The 25,960-nt window shown below is 36.6% G+C and overlaps 1 protein-coding gene across 1 annotated transcript in view; it reads right to left on the bottom strand.

Moving 5' to 3' along the window:
* The window catches only part of rbfox1 (RNA binding fox-1 homolog 1), a 100,696-nt gene that overhangs the window by 18,120 nt on the left and 56,616 nt on the right, over nt 1-25,960 (bottom strand). Inside the window, exon 10 of the mRNA XM_067570434.1 lies at nt 6,023-6,087. Within this exon, the coding sequence (XP_067426535.1) occupies nt 6,023-6,087 (65 nt within the window). The remainder of the gene's footprint in view (nt 1-6,022; nt 6,088-25,960) is intronic.

Raw genomic sequence — 25,960 nt, 5'->3', positions numbered from 1 at the left:
AAAAATAAACCTTTTCAAAAACCAAACGAAGATTAATTTGCAACAAATTAATGAACAGGATCTTAAACTGGTGGTCTGTGGCTGACCACAGGAGGGTCCAGGAGCAGCAGTGTGCTCATTATGGATCGTGCCCTTTCCATTTGCGCACGAGCAGATCCGTTTCCTCTGCAGAGAAGCGCTCCCTCGTACTACTTGGCAAATGCGCCGTCAAAATAGCAATCCGCCAAGGTGCAAGCGCACCTGGCTCTTAAAGGGAATGGTAAATGACACTACTGTGATTGGTTGATTGCATGTTACGCCAAAAACACACTCATGAATAATTAGGAGACTATGGACAACCTCTTTGAACCATGCGCTTGGCGCATCGACCATTTTTCTGCCGTTAAAATAGAAAAAGTGGATTTGGATACACCCTAAGTGCACTTGCGCCATGCGCTTCAGACCATGCGCCCTAGATCGTTAAAATAGGGCCCTTGGTGTTTGAGTACCCTTATAGTACATATCTGGTCAACAAATTTTATGATGGATATATTATCAGGGACCCCCAAGCTCCCAAAAAATGGGGTGAAATATTTTTTTCCCCCCAAAATAAAAATTCATGCACCATAAAAATATAAAAGCCCAGTATCACTGAGGGGTGTCGTCAGAAGTGTGCTGTGTTGCACCTGTAGCCTCACCCAACAGTGATGTTATGGTGTCCTGACATACCCTGAAGTACACTTGTACATCACTGCAGCAAGCTGAGAAGTTAAACCACTGCGAGTCAGTAAAAACAAGATTTTTGCCCTTTAAGGCCTATAGAGGTCTGTTCACCTTTTATCTTATTGTATTTTAACTTAGTGCCTGTGTACAAGTCAAACAGTATTTAAATATTGAAATGCTCACTACAACACAATGATCAACTCTGCATAAATCTGCAATTATGAGATATAGATTAAATTTGTTGTATAAACAGATACAGAGCCAAATTCACTCTCTTTTATATTCTAGCCTTCTGCAGTAAAAACTCCGCTCAATTTCCAAATTTGTCTGTCTTGCACAAGGAACAATTTCACATACTGTAAGGCCATTATAATGACATGTACAAGTTATAAATTATTGTGAATTATATAATGCATGCATTACAAAGCCAAAACTGCCAAATATAGAGCATTCCAAGTTTTTATATGATTAGAATGCGAATCATTTACTCAATTACCGTTTCTCTAATTATTGCTCATGTTACCTAGATTTATGTCAATTTGAGTCTGTGACATAAAATGGTTTAAGATGGCAAGGACCACTGGCTTAACCTCTTTTTCTTTTGCTCATGTATCACTTTCTGCCGTCTGTTCTGAATAAAAGCACTGAGGCAGAGGAATAAATCCTCTCCACTTCTAATCTCGGCTCTGCCTTAATTCACTCTCGGCAAATAGAGCCAGTGTCATCATTCATGAGCATGATCGCTTCTTTTCAAGTGGACCTACTGTATACCTACTTTCTCTGCAAAAATATTAGCTGCTCTATTGTCTAGAGCCAAAGCCATCTTTATAATAATTTTACACCCTGCTCTTGAATTAGATGGATGGTGTCTCTGCCATCCAAGATTGTTAATCCAAACTCAACTCAGAAAAAAACTTGGGGAAGTTGGGGAAAGTGAGGCGGAAGATGAATAATAAATCCAAAAGTACAGACATCTGCAAGTTCCATGGAATTATAAACTAACATTACACACCAGTGCTTACTAATTTAACACAAATTATTCATTGTGTTATGAATATATTTATTATTAATAAAATGGGGAAGGGCATAAGGGAGATAAAACACCCTCAAATTTCACTTCAGCTCTAGAAACTAGGGATGTGCAGAGAGCCCAATATTTGTATTTGTATTTATATTTGTCAAGGCAGAAAAATTATTTATATTTGTATTTGTATTCAAATAAAAGTGGAAAAAGGTATAAAAATCCAGTTTTTGTTTTATTATGCTTTTAATTTTAGGATATTTAAATGTTAAAATAAGTATTTATGAATAAACTGTCTTACGAAGGAGGTCCCCACACTGGGTCTCAAACTCAAGTCTCCCAGATCATAGATGACTGTGCTGAGTACTGAGCTAAACAGAGTGCATTGCCAATGTGCAGAAAGACTTATTTATACACCCATAAAACAGAGACAGCACACATGTAATATATAGAGAGCAACTTCAAAGGTGATTCTTGCTTTGCACTTTTCATTTACTGCCTATTTTTTATAACCAAACTTTGCGGTAAGGAGAAGGGGAACAACAGGTTATAGAGAGTTCCTTGGTAGCACTTCGCACGTGTCAGTAGCTATAGGCTTTGCTTTGGCTTCGCTGACGGCTTCCCAACTCATTTTAAAAAAGACCAGAGAAAAAAAGAGAGAGAGAGAGAGAGAGAGAAAAGCAGTGGTTGCGCAAGCTAGGGAGAAGATGAGAGGAATAAAAGGTTATTTTCTGATTGTTTCACAGCGGTTACAAATAAACACACCCACACACCTCTGCAAAGTTGTCTGGAGGTGCGCTGCAATGCCTTATAATGGAGCTGCAGCTGCTAAATACACATCATACGTTTATCATGGGAGTAAGGTAAAAAGAAAATTACCGCAGTATCAAAAATTTTTTCCATATGTTTTCATGTATGAAAAGACCCAAAATGAACACTGTAAGTGGACTACTTGATTACTCTAAGCAAATTATTTAAACAGTATTTGTATAGGAATGATTATGTCCTGGGCTTTTTGATCCATATAAGCGGCTGATCACTGTAACTGTGATCATTATAGGCCGTTTCCACTGTACTTCCCCACAATTCCACACAGTAAGTTATATATGGGAGTATAAAGGAGCAGTATAAGGTGTGTAACAAAGCTTGATTTAAAAGATCTTTGGCTTTATATAGTATCACAACTGATTTTGCTATTTTAACATTAATATAATTAATATGTGGCTTCCAGCATAACTTATCTATTATCACTCCAAGAAATTTAATTTCAGTCACTCTTTTGATTTCTACATTATTTATCATGAGTTTCCTATTTGAGTTATTTGAATGATTACCAAAGATTATAAATTTCGTTTTACTTAAATTCAGTGTTAGTTTATTTGCATCAAACCAACTCTTTAGCTTTTTCAGTTCCTTTTCCACGGTATCCAAAAGTTGATCCAAGTTGTCCCAACAACAAAGAAACTTGCATCATCTGCAAATAGAATAGTTTTCAGTGTTTTGGACACTTCCCATATGTTATTTATGTAAAATAAACAACAATGGTCCCAACTCTGAGCCCTGAGGAACCCTACAAGTAACCGTCAGTAATTGTGATTTGAAATTTTGTATCTGAACGTATTGATTCTCTAGGTAACTGCTTAGCCAAGAGAGTACTATCCCTCTAATTCTATGTCTTTGTATTTTTTTCTATAATAAGTCATGGTCTACTGTGTCAAATGCTTCTTTGAGATCCAGACATACCCCTGCTGCATATTCTTTATTTTCTATTGCCATTGCTGTTTCTTCTACAAATTCTGTAAGTGCAAATGAAGTTGTCCTATTAGCTCTAAATCCATATTGCTGTTCACACAGTACATTATATTTTGTGATGAAGTCATCTAATCTTGTATAGAATATTTTTTCCAGTATTTTTGAGAACTATGGAAGCAAGGAAACAGGTCTGTAGTTTTATAGTACATGTCTGTCTTCAGGCTTATATATTGGTATGACTTTGGCTGTTTTCATTTTTCTTGCTTGTAGAGACTGGTTACATATATGAGTCGGAGGTTTTGCAATGCATTCAATAACATTTTAACCGTGGACATGTCAATTCCATTCCATTCTGTGGACTTCTTACTCTCAAGATTTTTAACAGTGTCAATAATTTCTTTCTCATCTGTTCCCCTTATATAGTTAGATTCTTTACCCTTAGTTAGCACTTCTTTACTAGATATGATCAGTGTGTCTTTAGTAACAGGCTATGTACTGCAGTCCTTTAAAGTAGCTGTAATTAATTCAATAAGTGATAAGTAATCAATTTTTCAGTCAGGATTTAGAGACACAGAGACGGCACTGGTGAAAGTTACAAATGACCTCCTAATTGCATCGAACAAAGGACTTTTCTCTGTACTTGTCTTGTTAGATCTTAGTAGTGCATTTGACACCACTGACCATCACATCCCATTACAGAGACTGGATTATTTAATCGGAATTAAAGGAACTGCATTAAGCTGGTTTAAATCCTATTTATCAGATTGATTTCAATTTGTACATGTTAATGATGAATCCTCCATGCATGCAAAAGTTAGACATGGAGCTCCACAAGGTTCTGTGCTTGGACCAATACTATTCACCTTATATATGCTTCCTTTAGGTAATATTATTAGGAAACACTCCATAAATTTTCATTGTTATGCAGATAATAACCAATTATATTTATCAGTGGAGCCAGATGAAACCACTCAGTTAACTAAACTTCAAGCATGCCTTGAGGACATAAAGACCTAAAGAATATCATCTAGACCAGCTCTAAAAGTGCCCTGAGATAACTTCTGTTGAGATTTGGCGCTATATACATAAAATTGACTTGACTTGACTTGACACTTTATGTGACTGTCCATAGGTCATTGTATCCTGTCTTGAACATAAAACATCATGAATTGTGCATCTCCTAATGTGCCAGTTACACTTAGGGCCCTATCTTTCACCTGGCGCAAAGCGGTGCCAAGCGCAGCGCGTCTTTGCTAGTTTAAGACTGATGCAGTTGTCGTTTTCCTGTCCAGTGCCCACGTTGTTTGAATAGCAAATGCACTTGCCCCCATCTGAACACCCATGGGCGTGTTGGTCTTAAAATGAGGTGTGGTCAGGCGTATTGTTGGTGCATTGCTATCTTGAGGCAGCGGAAAGCAAATGCACAGTTGACCAACAAAAACCTGGTCTGACGTCAATGGCACAGTGTTTCACTGTTATTTTAAGGGTGCATTATCAAGACAGTAATATGCACCTACATAGGCGGGTGTAGAATGCACGTGCAGGCTGCTTGTTACACACACACAAACCTGCAGCAGTGCACAAACATACAAAAGATTAAAATAAAAGGATTATAATGTGAAAGATTGTTATTGTGTACGTTAACATATTTTTAAAAATACATGTCATAATGGTTAGTCATAATATTTATCAAAACCAAATCATGGCAATACACGTAGGTATTTAAACAGAGCCGTCAGGGTGAGGGTGCCTGTCAAGACCCAGCAAAAGGATTTCAACAAGGGATCAGACACGGATTGACTTTCCTGATACATCAATACATGATGACATGAGGAACACAAAGGGAAATAAATGATTAAACTAAAGAACTCTGGACAGCTCCAAGCTGCTGCCAGCAGCAGGATCAGCATCTTGGAGAGCTGATCAAGTCCCGACAACTGTGTATGATGATTTTTAGATGAACATAAAATTAATGATTTAATTTTTGAGCAATATTTAACAAATATTCTTTAACATTTTTGAGAGTACAGTGATCAGGTTTCCATACTTTCAGCAATTAAAACCCTGCTGATTTGACCTGTTACTCCATGACTGAACAAAACGATTTTAAGGAGCACCAAAGCTGTAATTAAAAAATAAACCTATTCAAAAAACAAACAAAAATAAATTTGCAACAAATTAATGAACAGGATCTTAAACTAGTGGTCTGAGGCTGGCCACAGGAGGGTCTAGGAGCAGCAGGGGCCAGTGTGCTCGCAATGGATCATACCCTTTCACTTTGCGCATGAGCAGATCCGTTTCCTCTGAAGAGAGGCGCTCCTTCTTTCTACTTGGCAAATGTGCCATTATAATAGCAAATAGATGACACTCTGATTGGTTTATTGCATGTTACGCCCAAAACATACCCATGATTAATTACGAGACTACAGACAACCCATTTTAATCATGTGTCTGGTGCTGCAACCATTTTTTACACTGTTAAACTAGCAAAAGTGGATTTGGACACACACTAAATGCATCATTAAAATAGGGCCCACAGTGTCTTACCTGTCACTGTATGCAGCAGCTGTGGCAGCAGTAGGCTGGGCATATCTGTAGGCAGCGTAACCACCCTGAAAATACACACACACACACACACATACACACACACACACACACACACACACACACACACACACACACGAGAGAGAGAGAGTAAAGATTCACTGTTAATAATACTCTTCTCTAAAACAGAAATACCAATATCACTAAACCTTGATTAACACTGTTTTGTGTCTAAACATTACCATTTTTTTGTGTCTGACATTACCAAAAATAGATATCATTTTAAGATCTGTCCCATGACAGATGACCCCCCCCACCCCCTTAGCTGTCTTACTCATATTTTCTATAAATTTTATTCCCTAATATAAAGCTGCTTGACAGCCATGCAGTTCTGGAGGAGTGATACTAACTCTTAATATTGTTTATTCATTTTTATACAGACGGGTGACAAAGGAAAAACTGGTACAGGCCTGAATGCCTGGTCCCTTCATCCCTCCAGAAGGGTTCCAGTGACTTGTAGAATCAATGCCAAGCCTGAGGGACATCATTCTTCAAAAAGATATTCCCTCATTTGGTGTTTTGATGATGGTGGTGGAGAGCACTGTCTAATGTTCAATTGGTCTGGTGACTGTGAAGGCAATAGCAAGTGATTCCCATCATTTTCATACTCATCAAACCATTCAGTGACCCCTTGTGCCCTATGAATTGGGACATTATCATCCTGGAAGAGACCACTCCCATCAGGATAGAAATGTTTCATCATAGGATAAAGGTGATCACTCAGAACAACTTTGTATTGATTTGCGGTGACCCTTCCCTCTAAGGGGACAAGTGGACCCAAACCATGCCAGCAAAATGTCAAGTATTCAGGCCTGTTTTTCCTTTAATTTGTCACCTGTCTGTATGTTGGCCTTAAAGTAGTCAAAGTTCAAACTTACAAAAACAGCACACGTCAAATTCATGCACATTTCACATACATATCATATGTGAAATATTGTATTTTACATGTGAGATGTTGAAAAACATCATGCATATAAAGTATGTGAATTCATCACATTTGAAATGCCAGTGCACATGTCATAAACCACATCAACCAAAATGTGATTTTCCATGTTATTATCATGTGAAATGTGTTATATGATGTATGTGTTATATATGTATGATAGATTCACATGTGTTTTTCTGTAAGGCTAAATACACAACAATGAGCCTAAAAACTGGGAATCAGCCTATAAGCTACTCACCATATTAACATTTTTAATTGCAGAATATAACCCCCACAAATTCTCAGACAAAATATAGCAGATATGGCCTCAGTGTTCTCAATAATATGGCCCTGTGTTAGAGCCTTACTGACTGATCTGCTGTTAGCCTCATAGTAAGACAAACAAAACAGTTTCTGGGGGTCTGAATTGTGGTGTTGGCAGCAGTACTTCACTTAAAGACAAGGTGCTCAGTAAGATGTGTGTCAGTGTGTACAGAATTGTAGAAGAGGGCTGTAAAGAAAAAGGGGTTTGAGTAGGGAAGACTAAAGAATAAGACAATAAACAGTGATTTAGCAGAGCAAATGAAAAAGAGGCTCAGTGGGTGGGTACAATAACATGAACTCTGGTAGCCCCGCAAGAAGTCATACCTTTGTGAATCTCACAGAGTGTTGATTGGAATCTTTTAATGCTGTACTTTGTTTTTGTGCTACTGCATAATCTTGTGAAGCCAGAGGTGAATACACGGTTGGAGACAAACTGTAGATGTGGTTGGAAGTGAAATCAGCTGCTGGCAAAACTGACAAACCCACATGCTTTCATTCCAATTCAGTTGCAACACATTCCTGAGGCACTGAATTGGTAGAGAAGTTTCAAACCTGGTTTGCACCTACAGTATGGTGCTGAGATGGTGTTCATTGGGTACAATAAGTTAATGTTGCTAAAACCGGTTATAATATTGATTATTTTATTCGTTTTTATTTATTTATTTTTTGATCATTGGTAAGAATAATATCATTTGTAATGTTGATTGTAAAACACGACTGGAATAAGGTAATGAGCTTGAGCTTTGTGTGTGTTTATAAGATAGAAATTAATTTGAATATGCTGTGTCAATACCTACTTTATATGCTTACTAAATGTATTTATAGCTATTTTAATATGTTGTACCTCATTGGATAAGATTAATTCAGTTTGAAAAGCTGTGTTTGAAAAAATAGCACCCAAGACTTCCACTGTACTTATGAAAATCAGAATTCATTCAGAATTTTCATTCAGAAATCAGAATTTATTTCTAAAAAGTGGCTACTTTTTGTTTTTGTTTTATTATTAGCAGTATTATTTTTTAATTTTGTACATTAATTTTTATGTAGCCAAAATAATTTGGGGAAATAAACCTGGTAGATGAATTTTCCTACTTGTTTGTCATTTATTTCAGTGGAACTGCATCATTATGTTTCTGCATGTGTTCTTGGAAAATGATATTCATCAAAAATCCCAATATGCATCCTAAACTCAGAATCTAGGTATCTGTTTCTACTAGATGTGTAACACATTCAACATAATAAACTGAGAATAAGTCAGTGTTGTTTTAAGCCTTTCCAGCATTGCTTTTTCTTTCAGATGTTAAAAAAACACTGAATGGTGCATTGCATGTTATCATTATAAAGAACCACTAGCTGCCTTACTGTCGATAAGTGTGCTGCCCAAGAGAGCTCAACACGCTAAAACTGGACAAAAGCAAGCAAATAGAGAAAACATCAGAAACATATTTATGCACAAAACACATACATGGCAAATAGAAACACACAGTAAATATAGGAGACACAAACAAATAAAGATATGCTTCATATCAGACACATAGAAGTTTCCTATGGCCAATAGAAAAGGATGAACACACCAGCACATGTGATTTGTTGAAGACGACTACTCTTCAAAAATGCTGGAAAGTAAGCTATAGATTTTTAGGTTGTGTGCTTATTTATTTTAGTATTTCTGGGGAACGGAAATCAACGGAAAAACATTCAGCTCAGAAATTACATATAGTTGTAACTGTGTCATTGGAATAAGGCCCCATTTACACCTAATAATGTAATCCAACTGTATTGATTGCATTTACACCTGCTTAGATCCAATCACAATGTCACAATATGAGTCAAACCACCCCCACAGTTTAAGAACAGTATGGGACGCATGTATGTCCATGTGTAGACATGTGTATGCTTTGTCTGTGTGTATGTTTATGATACAAGTACATTGTAAATCGCGATACACGTGTGACCACACCAAGGACCACACCATGGTACCTGATTAGCTCATATAAAACACTCTCTCTTCCTGAATTGACTGTTGCTGTTAGTTTGATAGACTATTTTTTTTTACAACAAAACTTTAAATTTAATGTAAAAAAAATGTAAAAAAATAAAATAAAATAAAATAAAATAAAAAGTAAAAAAACAGTAAAAAGTCTGGCAACAAAAGTTGCCAAACAGTTACCATCAAATAACAGTGAAAAAAACCTTTCGTTATTCTACAGAGATTTAAAAAAAAAAATACAGATACTAACTGTAGACATTATCTGCATTTTTACAGTCCAACTGTTGTAAAATAATTTTAAAAAAAAAAAATCATTATAAAATATTGCTAGAATGTTAAACAAATGTATAAACCTGCACACAAAAAAGAAAAACATTGAAGAAATATCTTAAAATTACCTCATATAAATAAAGGCTTGTTTTATACAGTAGTCTTTTGTAAATTTATAGAATTATCCAATTTATCATTGAGAACGCCACATAAAGGCACAGATTTCTGGATGTAAAACACAAAAAAGTTATGTAAAATTATATTCAAATTACCCTCCTTTAACACTCATTAATGGTATCTTGAGAGCTTTAGGCTTTAATTGTATGTGATTATCTCATCTATTTACAGTAAATTCCTGGTAAATATTGGTTTTATACTGTACAAAAAAATAGGATCATGTAAAAATGGCTTACAAAAACATATTTTTAATAATCATTACTATCCAATATATCTACAGACTTTTCCAATCAATGTATGAGATTTACTGTATATAAACAGTATTTGACAGTAATTACAATCAACTATCCAATATATCTATCCGACACTCTTCTTCAGAGGGATATTTAGGGGATTTAGGGATATTGGTCTCTCATCTGGCTGTTGTAATCACCGAATATGTTATATTTCTTCCTATTAATTTTTTTTATTACTATTTTTCTTACTCATATTCTTCTGATTAATATTTGTCTCTTGTTTGTTCGTATTTATGTACATGCAATTGCAGGCTATTTTCTATGGAGATTCTGAACATGATGAGGTTACATATGTTCACTTCCATGCTACTTTTATTGTTTGTTTGTAAATCACTGATCACTATCTGGTTGTTGCAATCACATAATGTGATATATCCCCTTGGATGGCTTAAATAGTCTTAAATTTTCTTCTTCTTATTTTTTTATTAGTACTTATTTTTTGATGATACCTGTTTGGATGATTTATAGCAGCTGGTTGTAATCACCTGACCTGATGCACCAGATGGTTTATTAAACAGAACCATCTGCGAAGTAGTCCATGGAAAGTGTTTGGAAAAGGGCGGGGCAAAAAATACTTGGCAGGTGATTGGATGAACCATCTGTCTGTCACCGTCTATCACCATCTTACTTTGTGAGGCAGCTGGGTTCGTGATGTTGATTGGTCCGAACCATCGGTGGTTCGGATACAAGCGCATAACTTGAAGCCTGACATGATGGATTCTTTCGTGATGTTGAGATCTTGCGAATCCAGCTTGCAAAATAAGTAATCACCAGCAAGTTCCTGGCTGCTGTTAAATTGGGGTCACACCGACAATTGTTTCAGTAACGCTGAAGAAAGCCTAGGGCTGAAATGTGTCTGTTTTTTGCTGCTGTGCATCATTAAAAAAGTCATATACACTTATTTGTGAGGGCTGATGACTTCATTTGTCATTTTTGTGAGATGCTGCCTTGACTGTGTTTTTTGTTATCATACATATTGACATGTGTAACACATGCTTATTTTAAAAAAGATAAGTAATTTCATTTCAAAAACTGAAGTGCTATAGTAAAGGCTATAAATCCACTTTAAAAATTTTGGAAGCTGTCTCCCAATATATTATGTTAGACCACAATTTGAAATTGCATATGTAGCATCCATGTGTTTTTTCCTAATGGTGCAATCATTTGTAGATCTAATTTTTCTTCTCTAAATATTAAGACCCAAACAGTCAGTCTATGTTCAACAAAATTCAAAGCCCTCATTGCAGTCCTACTGCTCCCTCAAATCATTAGGTCACCCCAACATTTCTACAGGTCGAAGGGAATAAAGAGCAAAAAGCAGAGGCAGTATAAGCTGAATAAGTGCAGAGACTACAGGGAGACAATTTCTCTGCGTAAAGTAACACAAGTCATTTCCCATGCCTGTTGATTTTGAGGATGATGATTCACATTCAGCTTTCACTAAAGGTAAGATAATCATTTTGTTTTTCCTCATATGAAGTTTCATATAAAGAGCGATATCAACTGAACTTGTCATGAGTTGAGCTAACACCAAGGGCAGCAGAAAAGGAAAGTAAGATAGCAATGCTAAGTTAACTACAACTTGACATAACTAAAGTGTTGATGATGCATAAGTGTCAGAATTTTAAAATGTATGTGGAGTCAGCAGTACTATTGTTAGCATTTGCTTTTCATATGCATTAAGCAAGTCTGTGTGGCGTCAGATAACATAACGTTATGCCAGTCCTAATGAAGCTATTAAGGTTAGCCTTCAATAAGAATCTCACATCAGTCATAGTAAGGTTAAATAAGTTACATTTGTCAGTTGACCAATTATATGTTTAAGCTCCTATGCTGTCCTGCAAACATTAAATAAAAGGCTGTGGCAAGTTGTGACCTGAGAAAGACTTTGAGTGTCAGCTAGTATGCTAGTGTTAATGAGTTTAGCCAGTTAGCTTGATAAATTACTAACGTTAACACTATTAATAAAAGAAACATTAGACCACCCAGCTGCTCCTGTTTACTGCTAGTAAATACGTTACCAGTAACCCACCGCCTACCAGCGAAGTTAGTGTTGGTGTCTGTGTTCCTCGACTTTGCAGCAGCAACAACTAGCAATAATAACAATAAAATAGCAATATAGCAGCACAGTAACAGCAATATAACATTTAAAAAAGAAACACAATGCAGTAAGATTTACAGTGTGGTAGTGATATGTATAGTGAAGTGTGTGTAAACTGCTGTTTGAGTGTGTGTGTGTGTGTAATGTGCAGACAGGCAATTAGTGTTCATTTTTCATAAGCCCGGTTGTCTGGTGGAAAAAACTGTCTCGCAGCCTGCTGGTCTGGGCTTTGAGGCTACAGTACCGTTTACCAGATGGCAAAAGCTGAAACAATCCATAGTTGGGGTTAGAGTTAGAAATACAGTTGTGATACATTTGGAAAATAATAGAACACCTCAAAATACGTATGTTTTAATGTAATGTTAGTATATCAATGTATCACAAATTTATTGATAAAATAAGTATTTAAATCATGATAATTATTTGAACTTTGCATCCCCCAGCCTCTTGCTGAGTTGTTTCTGGCATGGTTTTCCCAGGCACAGCCTTCACATACGTCCTGCATGGTTATTGGAAGGTTCTGGGCCTCAACATCCCCATGGTCATACCCAGCCTCACCACCCTGCAGGAGGGCATTCTCAGCCAGGGGAAAGCCAAGTGGAGCTTAAGGAACTGCTTCTGGGTGCTACACTGCATGACTCAGGCCTACTATCTGTTTACCAGGTGAGTGCACTAGCTCACTCATTATATAGATCAGTGGCTAAACCGCACTGTCATGTTGGAATTATTGCATGACATAGGCCTAGGTAGAGAGAGCGTGATGGAAACTAGAGGAAACTCATATCATGTCAACACTAATGCACCTCAGAAGCGCTGTGTGTAAGCATTTTGGATTTTACTCTATCATTGGCAAAATTATCGATAAAGATAAGGCTGTCTGCCAACTTTGTATGAAGCAACTACTTTACAGTAACGTTACTATAACAACAAATGGAGTCACCTGTTGGCTTCTCACCCAAGCAAGGCTAAAGAATCAGAGCACCGGCAGCTACACAACCTCACCTAACTTCCTATTTTTTGCCTATAAATTACATAATGCTAATGTTCTATATAATTTGAATGAATTCCATAGCACTGTGAATTCATTCAAACTTTATTTTGGGAGAAAGTGACAGCCCTAGCACATATGCTGCACAGGAGATGGACCTTCTATTCTGCTGCTCTCTTCTTTTAAGCTTCAAGTCTATTTTCTCCCAAAGCTGCACGTCAGTGAAGCATGGATATACATACTTTGACTGCTACATAAATAAATTACATATTCACAATACAGAAATCCATACATAATTATGTTAAACTAATTTTGGCCATCTGCACCAAGATTTCAGTTTCTGTCCATAGGCTAGATGATCAGCAATTTTGAGAATTGTATTGATGATAGGGATTAATCATGTTATTTTATATATAATGTGTATATTTGTTGTTTTTTATTTTAAACTGTATATTCTGCATAATTCAATCACTGTATTGCAAGTCAAAAACTGAAGTTGGTTTTAACTGGTTCCAAATAGAGACTACTACATCACTCCAAATTAAGCATCCCAACACAGGATACCAGTCAGTTTTACAAATGGTTTTAAGATTTTGTTGATCACATTTTAAGAACAAGTTGATCTGGCCCCAACCTTAATTTCAGACCTTTTTAAACCTTTAATGTCCCTGCACTAAAAGAGCTACATTGAAAATACAGGCAACAACATTGCCACCTGTTAGTGTGCAGGCACTTTTGAGAGCATGATAAATATTTTCTATTTTTGTATTCTCAGGACAAGGCTTGCTGAAGCTTATTGCAGAGGATCATAGCCATCGTTGGAATTCTGAAAGGAAGTGGGTGACTTTCAATCTGCCATGTGAACTTGAGACTTTTTTTAGCATGCAGATTCACATCTGTATGTTAATACTGATTATGTATTAGCTTATTTGTTTCTGGAAAGAATTTAGCTCTTGTTTTTGAATTTAGCCCCTATTTCCATGGCCAAGGAAAGTTTAGTCAATATTTGTCAGGGGTGGGAGACTCAAATTGCATGACTGGACGCAAGTCGCAAATTTGAGGACTCCACTTGACTTTGACTTGAGGCAGATGACTCGAAAAGACTTGACAGTTTTTTTTAGCTGAATTGCCTATTTGCATTATTTTAGATATTGAGCACGAACAGTTAACGTTTTGAGACATGATAGGGTGGCTTCTAGTGTAGTGTGCGCGACCCAGGCTTTAAAGACAATGTCTAGCAGGACCTAGAACATGATGCAAGACAAGATTGAGCTGAAAGCTTGTTGAAAGCAGTTTCCCGTACCTTTCTCTTGAGCTTAATATTACCAGACCGTTTCTGATTTAGACAAGACAGCTTATGAATTGACAGCTTTTCATGACAGAGCTTCAGTATTCTGCTGCAGTCCCTCACTAGTTCAAAGTCAATGTAACTCAACCACAGCAGAATGGTCTCTCCTTCTCTCTAATCAACTGTGTGACAAATGCAATCCTTCAAGATCAGGCAAACAAGATGGTATCTTTCCTTGATGATGCTTGACGTTTGAACAATTTCAGTGTTCTAAATTAATGGATGTATTAATCTATACAATCCACAGCAGGAAAAAAGTAATCATCAGATAGAATACTGTTTCGTTGTGCAAGCGCCAAATGCGGGTAGATTTTCCACTTGGCGAGTAAATATACCAAAATAGTCATGTGTTGCAGGCAGAGACTCAGGCTGATGCTGGGCTGTAGTATAACTTGAAGTTTTTTTTATTGGCGCACTTTACAACCACAACGAATCATGATATGTAGCTTACAGTCGACCAGCATATTTTTGCTGCTGTTAAAACCCACTAGCTTTGTGCTAACTACTGCAACTGGAGGAAGTTCCTCTTCTTCTACTACTTCTGCTTCAAAACTCTCACCTTACTCAAAGGCACAGCCTGGTGGCAGAAGTCATACAACATATCCACAAACATTAATACTGCATAAAATACAAAATTATGAACACTAGATCCTGGAAAACATGTTAGATCGGATTATTTATTTTTGTTTACTTGGTTAATTAATTTAAATTAATCTATAAAGTTAATTAACCTGCATAATGTTCTTAAGTATTATGTTGACATTCCAAATTGTAGTTGATTTAACCCCCCCCACCCCCCACCCCCACCCACCAAAAAAAAACAACAACAACAAAAAACAAGGTATGAACCGAACCATGGATTTGGAGAATCATTATACCCCTAATCAAGGTGCATAAGTGGTATTTATGAATCCTAATAATAGTCATCCCTAGTGTTAGAGACTAACTAACGTGCAGTTTTCTTATGACATGGCTTGCCATCGTACCCCTTTGTCTTTGTCTTCTTTCATGGTGACTTGACTTGTGACTAATTGACTTGTCTTGCTTGATGTTTAGCAGTGACTTGACTTGGCTTACTTGAGTCTAAACACAGTGACTTGGGACTTACTTGAGCCTTTAAGGTTAAGACTTGAGACTTGCTTTTGACTTGCACATATGTAACTTACTCCCACTTCTGATATTTGTGAACATGAACTACTTTCTCCCAAAGCCACAAACCAGAGACTTAAGACTCAAATTTGTGATGCCATCCAGAATAAAGTCTGGAGCTGCTTCCTAGATGATGAATGTGAAACTAATTTTGTAGTACATTTTAAATACCCAAATAAGCTTTATTCTATAATAACCTTTCATATCTGAAACAGAAAATCTACCTGTATACTAGGGTTGGGCGATGTCTACAGAATTGACATATAATGATGTCCACAGTGAAACATCGTGATGGACAATGATATTGGGTAGGATAAATAACTGCATTTTGCTGTCATTTATGGTTGCACTAAGTTTCTCTCCTCCCCCCTGTTTCACCGCAGGTGGGGCTGAGCGATCCTTGCATCTGTGAGAGTGTGTCCTCTGAGTGGAGCAGAGGAGAGACAGTGAACCACATGAAGTACTTGAGTTGATGACAACTACAGTTGTTGCGTTACTGTAAGTGAAATAAAAGCTCTGTGAGTAAAAAGCCAATATGAGTAATTTAATCTACACAAAAAATGGACAGACAATGGGGGGCTTTTAAATCACAATGTTACGATGGTGGAGGCTCAGGGGTTGATGACCTTCAGCCATTGGCGATGGACAATGGCATTGCCCATCAGCCCAACCTTACTGTATTCTGTATACAGAACATCCCCCTGGGTGTTCTCAGTGTCACCTATCACATCTTTCTCAATTCATTGTTTTTGGAAAAGCTCCAGACATTATCAGATGACATCACAAATTTGAATTCTAGCAAAATAGTTTTTGGATTTGGGAGAGATTTGTTCATGTTCACTAACATTTTGAACCATCTTAGAGCATGCGAATAACATGTATGAATTTCTAAATTGGCCATAGTTTCCCTTTTTCTATAATGCAACATGTAAGACATTACACTGATACAATGTACAAAACTGTTTTTGCTTCCACTGATGTCTGTTGAAGTAATCTGAATGAGAAAAATAAATACATTCTAGTAAGTACTCTGTTTGAGATCTTATTGGGTTGATCAGCTTCAGACCCACATTATAATTCAATATGGCTGTTTATTGGTTCATTAATTCTGAAACTTTAAGGATAACACTAAAAATAGTGAATTACTTTGTAAAGCAAGCAGTAAAAGGTAATATTATGATACATTCTGGTTATTAAACATCTTGAAATCTCATACATCTCAAATAGGGATCTGCATTGAATGGATTGTAAAATGGCAGTAGAGAAATGTATATAATGATTCAGTGTGAAAGAAGTTGATATAAAGGTACTTTTACACAGCCCCACTCGTTTTTGTATATTCAGAACCCCATACATTGATGTGAAATGTCTGTAGATATATTGAGGAGTTTCTTGCAATTATTGTCAAATGTTTATACAAACATAATGTTTATATAAAGTAAACCCCATACATTTATGGGAAAAGCCTGTAAATATATTGGAGAGCTGCTTGTAATTACTTTCAAATAATGTTTATACAAAGTTAACCTCATACATTAATGAGGAATGTATGTAAATATATTGGATAGTTGCTTTTAAATACTATCAAATAATGTTTATATAAAGTAAACCCAATACATTAATGGGAAAATCCTGTAAATATATTAGAGAGTTTATTTTAATTACTGTCGAAAAATGTTTATATAATGTATACCCCATACATTTATGAGAAAAGCCTGTAAATATACTGGAGAGTTGCTTGTTATTACTGTCAAATAATGTTCATATAAAGTAATGATTATTAAAATCATGTTTTTGTTAACTATTATCACATGATCTTATTTTTTTGTACAGTGTAAAACCAACATTTACCAGGGATTTACTGTAAATAGATTGGATAATCACATAAAATAAATGCCTAAAACTCTCAAGATACCATTTATGGGTGTTAAAGAGAATTAGAATGTAATTTTACATAATTTTTCTTTGTTTTACATCCAGAAATCTGTACTTTGATGGGGAGTTCTTGTGGATGGTTTGAATAATCCTATGAATTTACCAAAGATTACTGCATGAAAACAAGAGTCTTCATTTAAATTAGGTCATTTTCAGGTATTTCTGCAGTCTTTTTCATTTTGTATGCAGATTTATACATTTGTTTAACATTCTAGCGATGTTTTGTAATGAGATTTTATTTTTATTTTACAATGGTTCGACTGTAAAAATGCAGAGAAGGTCCAAATATCCATATTTTTTTTTAAAAACTAAAGGTTTTTTACTGTTATTTGACGGTAAGTGTTTGGCACTGCTGCCAGACTTTTTACCGTTTTTTTATGAATTTTCTTTTTTACAGTGTAGAATCATGTGGTATGTAAGTTGTGCTGACAATAGTTCTTAGACCAAAATATTCACTTTTTGTCACATTTTTTAACTGTCATTTTTTACACATAAAATAAATTATTGATTTTTTATCATTGTGCGAGCAGTTTCTTTATGAAATGGCACCTCCAGATGTTGTCTGGCTGATTTGATTGCATTCGGATCACAATGCTCTCTGAGTGCATTTACAGCTTGCATTAACATGCATGTTTTCTTATTCAGATAATGTATCCAGAAACAGATCACATTTTAATACCAGGTGTAAATGGGTTATAAGATACTGTACCATGGTAGGCTACAGTGGATCAATTTGCTTTCAAATGTTGTAAAGTGTATTTGAAAGTAATGAACAAAAACTTTAAAAAGCATTGATAATTTTTGTAAATTTATTAAATTAACTGTTACTCTAACATTTATAATAAATGGAGGACTTGTTTAGGACTTGAAACAGTGTGAAACAAAATTTGACTTTGGTCTTGTTGGTCTTGACTTTAGTGATGGGCAAAAATGAACAAACAAATCTTTTTGAACCACTCTTTTTACTGTTCACTCTTTTTAATGTACAGGGTCAGCCTGTTGATTGTACCGAGTGCTCCTGAATCCCTGACTTTTCCCACTCATGCTGCTCACACTGCCTGATACAGTGGTGCAGTTGCTCAAAAGATAGGAAGCAGGGAAACCAGTGAATGAGTAGGAATCATGGTCTAGACCTGCTCCATGTGAAAAGTGCCCTGAGATGACTTTTGTTGTCATTTGGTGCTGTATAAATAAAATTGAATTGAATTGAATGGTTTCGAACAAGGACGTCAATGAGTGACTCAAGTTGAGACAGCCTGGCACCTACTCACTAAACAAGATCAAATGAAACGTTCACTTGAACTGGGACGTATGAGTGAACTAGAAGCAATCAAATCTAAATCGAGTCCAGACAGCCTGGCAGCTACACTCACTGAACAAGACCAAATGAACAGTTCTCTCGAACTAGGATGTCTGCTACTTGCCCCTCAAAAAGAATGCCAGATTGTTGGTCAGTGACATTTCTGTAACATCATATTGAGCCAACTCTCACGCATTGAGCATGAGACTCACGCAATTGACACAGATCTCACGATCTCATGCCACACATGCCTTTTCTCATGCTAACTTTTTGTCTTTGCTTCCTTGTGATGTTTAAGCGAAGGAACCGCTGTTTTTTTTTTCAAGTTCAGACATGCTGAGGCGCAGAGCATAACAAGATTAAGACAGCACTTTCCTCCTGGAGAACTGCTTTCTCTGTTTCTCTGTAATGTATTGGCTTTTTGCATGGGACCGTGTGCAGGATAAAAGACTGCAGACAGAAAAAGTAACAGCAGAGCAGCTGGATGAAAGCAGAGATCATTACACAAAGCGATGCATCCTCATATTTAAAATAAGTTAATCTAAAGTCTGACTAACAATGAAACAAACACAAAGCAGCCTGTAGAAGTCTAAATAAGTTTGTTTCCAGCACTGCACATTTAAATATTTGTTAAATTGGGATACTTTCACGTTGTACAGAAAGCTCTGCTCTGTCTGTCCTCCTCTCACTGTGCTATCAGTCTGCTCTGACACAGACACTCATACCAAAAACACAACACAAAAAGTCAGAAAGCAGGATCTTCTCTCACTAATTATTATTAGTGAGAGAAGATGCTGCTCTCTGACTTTTTGTATTGTGTTTAAATCAGTGAGCCACACTTCCAGAATAAGGTCAGGTTTAATGGAGAAATCTCATTACTGACTTGTTGCATGTACACAAGGATTTACAGTAACTAGGTTACTACAGTGAATGTAAACATACTGATTGATTAGGACATAGTAGGCTAATGTTGACCTACACATTTAAAACCTGACCACATCTGGTTGGCTTATAAACGTTTTTTTATCTATTTAATTTATTCTTTCTTTATATTGAGTGGCTGTAGTTTGTCAGAGCTAAACGGGTTCTAGGTCTGTATTAAAATGAAAATGTATTCAGATATTACGATTTGGATAGACCTGAGAGACTAAAGTGGGGAGTGTCGGATGATGGGAGTGACTTAGTGAGGAGCATAGATCTTTCTTATCCTATGTTTTGAAGAAAAATATGTATAATATCTGGAGTGTATATCAAAAATGCTACCCAATAAACACAAAATAGCAAAGAGAAAAAGTCTTATGAAAATGGTGTTGGTTCATAAGACCAGAGAGAGGCTAAGTGGGCCAATCTTTATTTTAAATATCTTGGTGTGACACTGGATCCAAATTTGAACTTAAAGAAACATGTTGAAAATTATTAAAACCATAAAGTACAACTTATCAAATTTTAGACATTAGAAACTGTCTCTCTCTGGACGCAGCCAAGATATTCATGCATGCTATGATTCTTTCCTATATGTCTTATTGCATCACATGTTGGGGGAAGGCTGGAGAAACAGCCATAAAAGCTCTTGAGTCCTTATACAAACAAACTCTAAAAACTCTGGACAAAAAGCCAATGCATTTCCATCACTGTAGGGTACTAGAGAAATACAATTTACTGAGCTTTGAGAATTTTAGATTATTCTCAAATTTGTGCCTAGTTTATACAATTGTAAATGGTTTGGCCCCTCCTCCACTATGTGACTTTGTGCACACTCGCTCAGTAAGTTCTAGTAGATCCTCTAGAATATCTTCTATACAAGATTGTACCATACCATTTCATTGCACTGCATTTGGACAGTCAGCTTTCTCTGTGAAAGCAACAACCCAGTGGAATGCCCTACCTGATGATATGAAGAACTATAGTTCAATGAATACATTCAAAGCCAAATTAAAAAATCTGCTAAAAATTACTGAGCTCTGTAACCACTGAATCTAAATTTAATCTCATGATCTTCTCAAATAATCTTGTTTTTAATTTGACCAGTTTACATTATTAATTTCTAATTGACATTGGGGGTGTATGTGATGTGCTGTTGCGTGTAGCTTTGTATTTTGTACAATGTGTCCTGTGTGGTTTTTACTTTGTATTGTATGTTATTGTGCTGTTATATGTTTTAATTGTAAGGGACTGCAGATGAAAATTAGCTTTAAGCTAACTCTAGTGCAGTGCATCAAATGTTAACATTTAGGTTTAAAACTGTACATTGTCACAATAAATACAATACAACAGCAATTTACCAGGAATTGCTAATGCTTATTTTATCATGAGGGGAATTATCTTCCCCATGGGAACAAATCTCACTCCAAGCTGACGTAAAAAGTTGGCTGCCCTGGAGCTTACATAGCTTACCCACATACAAATAGGATGAATATTTCATTTTTATTAATGTGAATTTGTACATGATGGCTGGTAATGCATTGATGAGAAGTTTTGTGGGGCAGGCAGCACTAGGTGTCGAACGTGCATTTACTATAACAGAGTGTGAAACTGACGCCATATTCTGCAAAAAGTATCAAAACTCGAAAGGTTCAATACATTTACATGTATCAGCTCAAAGGAACTAATTCTGTTTAAAGAAACGGTCCACCCATCACTACTTGATTTGGGACTTGACTCAGGACTTCATAGCGAGACTTGAGTGAATGTGTTTTGTCTATTTGCTTGAGTTTGTTGCAGTGTATTGAGCTCTCTCTGCCACCATGGGTAAGACTTTAATATAAGCTACATTATTTTATTATTTTTCCCATCCACTACTTTTGCAATGTGGAGCATAGTTAACAATGAGTTTTAATCATGTCTGAGTCTTTTTAAAATGTATATCTAGATGGCAACATCTGTATATTGGGCATCACAGCGTTGTAGTCATTCTGTTTTCACTGAAAGCCAGCAGTCTAGAGCCACTGCTTTAATTTATCATGAAACAAAAGCCATTTTTCTTTCTTCCAAGCTCACTGACAACTCCAGCACTTCTCACATCATTTCACCTTCCACCCTTCCACGCTCTACGACTGAGAGAGAATGTCTGTCCTGACATCAGCAATGTATTATTATCACTATAAACTGTGGCGGTGAGTAACTGATACTTAGTATGTGTGATGATGGGCCATGGCAGGAAGATGAACAGGTTGGCCCGTGTTAGTCACCAGCCACTGTGTACTGTCACTCCTGACTGAGTGACTAATGGCAACCCTGCAGCTCTGCGTGCATGCATGTGTGAGTGTGTGTGTGCACTGTGTTTGGAAAGGAGAGTAACAGTCGGTGTATATGTGCATATGGTCAAGGTTTGGCCACTCAACACACAATCTCATGCAGGGAATGTTGCTATCCATCACATTTGCTGATTCATTGAAGGAAATAAAGGGTGAGCAGGACTCCTCTTCCTCTCTGTCCTTCCATCTTCCTTGACTTTCAATATTTTTGGCAACAAAGCTGCAGGCCTACACTCATGCTGTGGCAATGCCTAATTGCACAACACTGCAGTTCTCAATGACTACAGACAACATTCCCAACTTTAACCTACATCAAAGCTAGTGATCAAATAATGTCTGAGTCTTCTGGCCAACATAATTCATTTAAGGCATGTTCCTAATAATAAAAGCAAGGTAAAAAACATGATGGGTGTTGGAATTACCTGTGCTATAATGACTCACATGGAAAATTCAGCATAATGCACATTTCCACAGCACTTATTCCGTCTACAACAGAGTCATGTCATACTCACCACTCCACCACTCCAAGTTTCTCTTTTTCATACCACTACTGTTTTCATTACTAATTATTTCCACTTGATTCCACTTTATTTCCATCGTTAAGATACCATAAATGAAACTCAATGTTAAAAGCCATTAGATAGCCACATCGCACTACACTATGAATTGATGTGTTTCACTTAAGTGATCTAGGGAGAGCTCATTAACTTGACAACATGTTCTATGGAATACTATATTCCTCATAAGTAGGTCAATTTTCACCAAATATTTTTTTTGTGTACAGAAGGTATACAGAGGAGCTGCTGCTGGTCTTTGATATGCTTGGAATAGACTGGCCAGTTTCTGGATGCCAGTGCCATTGGGTGTTTCTGTGGTTGGGTGGTGGGGACTTAGATTTGGGAAGATCTTGGTGTCTCTAGTATGTCTCCAGGACTTACCCTGAGCCAGTTTAACTCAGAACTAAACGTTAGGGCTTGTGGGGTATGTCTCAAATCTGCCTTTTTCATCTGGAAAATATCGCTAAAGTGCAGCTTTTTCTTTCTCTGAAACACTGGTTGCCTGTCAGTTTTGGGATTGATTTCAAAATTCTTTGATTTGTCCACCTTTTCTGACATTCTTGCAATGTATGAACCAGTATGGCCCCTCAGGTCCCCTGGCACAAGTCTTTTAGTTATTCCAAAGTACAGGACAAAAACTCTATTTTATTTCATATTGTCTTATTTTATTGTTTAATCTGTTTCACTGGTTTTATTATATTTTCATTATTTTCATTTTTATTTATTGTGTGCATTATTCAGAATTTGTTTTACTGTCTTATTATCAGCTGTAAATCACTTTGAATTGCACTAATCTGTATTAAAGTTATTATACAAATAAAGTTTGATGTTTAACAGCTTGTTTATATATATTTTCCTTCACATATAAGATTAAATGAGTAAAGCGGGCTCTATTGCTTTTAAAATATTTATCAAGATCTTTGTTTTTAAGGTCTGATCTACTTTTACTCCTATCTCATTAAAAGCCAACTGGAAAGGGTGACAGTATGTCCCTGCTAAAAGATTTTTAATATTAAAGCACCATGCATATAGCTGCAGGATGTACAGGTGCTGAGGGTGCTGCAGCACCCCAACCTTCAGTTGGCTGAGGTATATTTGTACTGTTGTCACACTCCACCTCTCCCAGTCCCTGTCATCCACCATTTTCTTTTCTCTACTAAAATTATTGTAAGCAGCACAAGCTTTCAGGGTAATTTCTTATAATATTGTGTAGTGTCCTATAGTATTTTGTCTGTATTTATCTGTTGTGGCAGGAAGGTTTGGATGGGATTCACACAGCTTCTCCAGCATGAATAAAACATTCAAAGTGTGGCATTGTGTGTGTGATCAAATACAGAAAATGTTGCATGTTATATGGAAAACGAAGAATGATGTAGATCCTGTAGTTGTCTCTCTTTGGGTGCTGAGAAGGCATTGGAGCTGTCATTTCCATTCTTTACATTAGAGGTTTAGGTTTGGTCCACCATTAAGGTAATGTGTTAAACTAACATGCTTAGATCCACAGGCCACTGCTCTGACCAACAGGATAATGTTCTCTCCTTTCAAGTTGAGTCACCTTTATCACCCTTATATTTGCTCTCTTCCTGGAACCATTGGCTGTCACTTTGTGGAATAATACATGTATAATATAATTGGAGTCAAGATGGGTCATGTAGAACACAAACTTTTCTTTCTTGCCTCTGTCTAGTATTTGTCCTCCAGCTGTAAGAACCTGTTTTGGTGGATTCCAGATGGCATTACATAGCTGCATATCCGATTGACACCAGGTCTAAAGTAAATAATGGGAAAAAGTGTGTTATTGTCATGAGTAGCAACTCTGTGTAAATGCAAGTGTAGTCATACTAATGACTAAACTACATTTCCAAACTATGCCAATTTCACATTGTCATACTGTTTGGTGTACAGTGCTGTCTGTTATAAGTACCCCATACTGCCTTTTCCTTTATTTTTTAAGATGATGCTGTCTATGTCGCAATAAGGGCATCTAGTATTGAGACAAGGTGTTTATTAATCAAGCAGATTTTCCTTTTGTATCTTCGGGGCTATGACTAAGTCTTATGTGTCATTAACGGTACCTTAACAGCAATCAAAAAATGACAAAGTGGAATTAATTAGTGGATGTAATCGGTCTTTCTGTTAGAGACTGGTGAGAATGACATGACTCTGTTGTTGCAGTGATGAAAAAAGTGCTGTAGAAAAATACATTATAGTGCATTTATTAAGACAACAGGTTAACATGAAGGAAGATGTGACTCTAATCTTCCTTTTTTTTCTTCAACATTTTCCACAGCACAGGTCTCTCTGGCATGGCCAAGCTCTTTTCTAGCTCATCTAATCTGCTATTTGGATGAATTTACCGAACACACACCTAAAGTATCGCTTCTTCAATAAACATAAACACAGCAACAGGGGCTCTTGATCCCTTTGCTAATGAATATTACATGGTCTGATTGCAGCGTGGCAATCAATCCCTGTGGCAGGGGCATGGGGCTAATGGGGAGGCAAGGAGGTTGAATGTTATGGGAGCAGTCGAAGCACCTCCTCCACAAACACACACGCACACATGCACACACACACACACAGCATCATTAATCTGCATCTCCCTGAAGCCTCCACCATATAGGTGTTTGTGGTTCAACTGTTCACTGCAGTAAGTAGGCTACATACTGCTTACGTAAAATCCTTTTTTTAAAATTAGAGTTAAAAGACTAAACCAGTGATGCTGCATGTTTTATGCATCTCTGCTCTTCATTTTCTTAATCATGTTGTCGTTTCACCTTTCTGATGGTGTTTCTGTCACAGTGCAGGCAGTGCTGGTTTACAAATAAACAATTAGAGAGCAAGCCATTACAATGAACACCATGGACGTGTTTCACACAGTGAGCTCAGTACAGTTCAGCAGAAACTATTTTGGTAAGTGTGGCTGATTTCTTTTTCATGGCACCATCCTGGACAGACTCCACTTAAATGACAGGTCATGAGCAGGTTAAAAGTGTCTGAATGATTCACTTTGTTGTTACTGGACCTCATTTTTTTTTTTTATAATGTAAACTTAGCACAAAAAGTAAGGAAATTTGTGTTTGGTAGATTATTTCTTTGTTGTAACAATGCTTCTTGGCAATAAATCTTATACCGTTGGAAGGCCTGTTTATTTCCCTTTTAAATGGTGCCACATTTGTAAGGAACATGCATTTGTGAGTTGAGCAGCAGAGCTGAGTATGTGGGTTGCGCCCATGAAAAATATGCCAAATCTTCTCTGCCAATGCC

The sequence above is a fragment of the Thunnus thynnus genome, chromosome 17 (assembly GCF_963924715.1).
Source record: "Thunnus thynnus chromosome 17, fThuThy2.1, whole genome shotgun sequence".
Taxonomy (NCBI): Eukaryota; Metazoa; Chordata; class Actinopteri; order Scombriformes; family Scombridae; genus Thunnus; species Thunnus thynnus.
The sequence above is the reverse complement of the archived record's forward strand: the minus strand, read 5'-3'. Positions and strand labels throughout refer to the sequence as shown.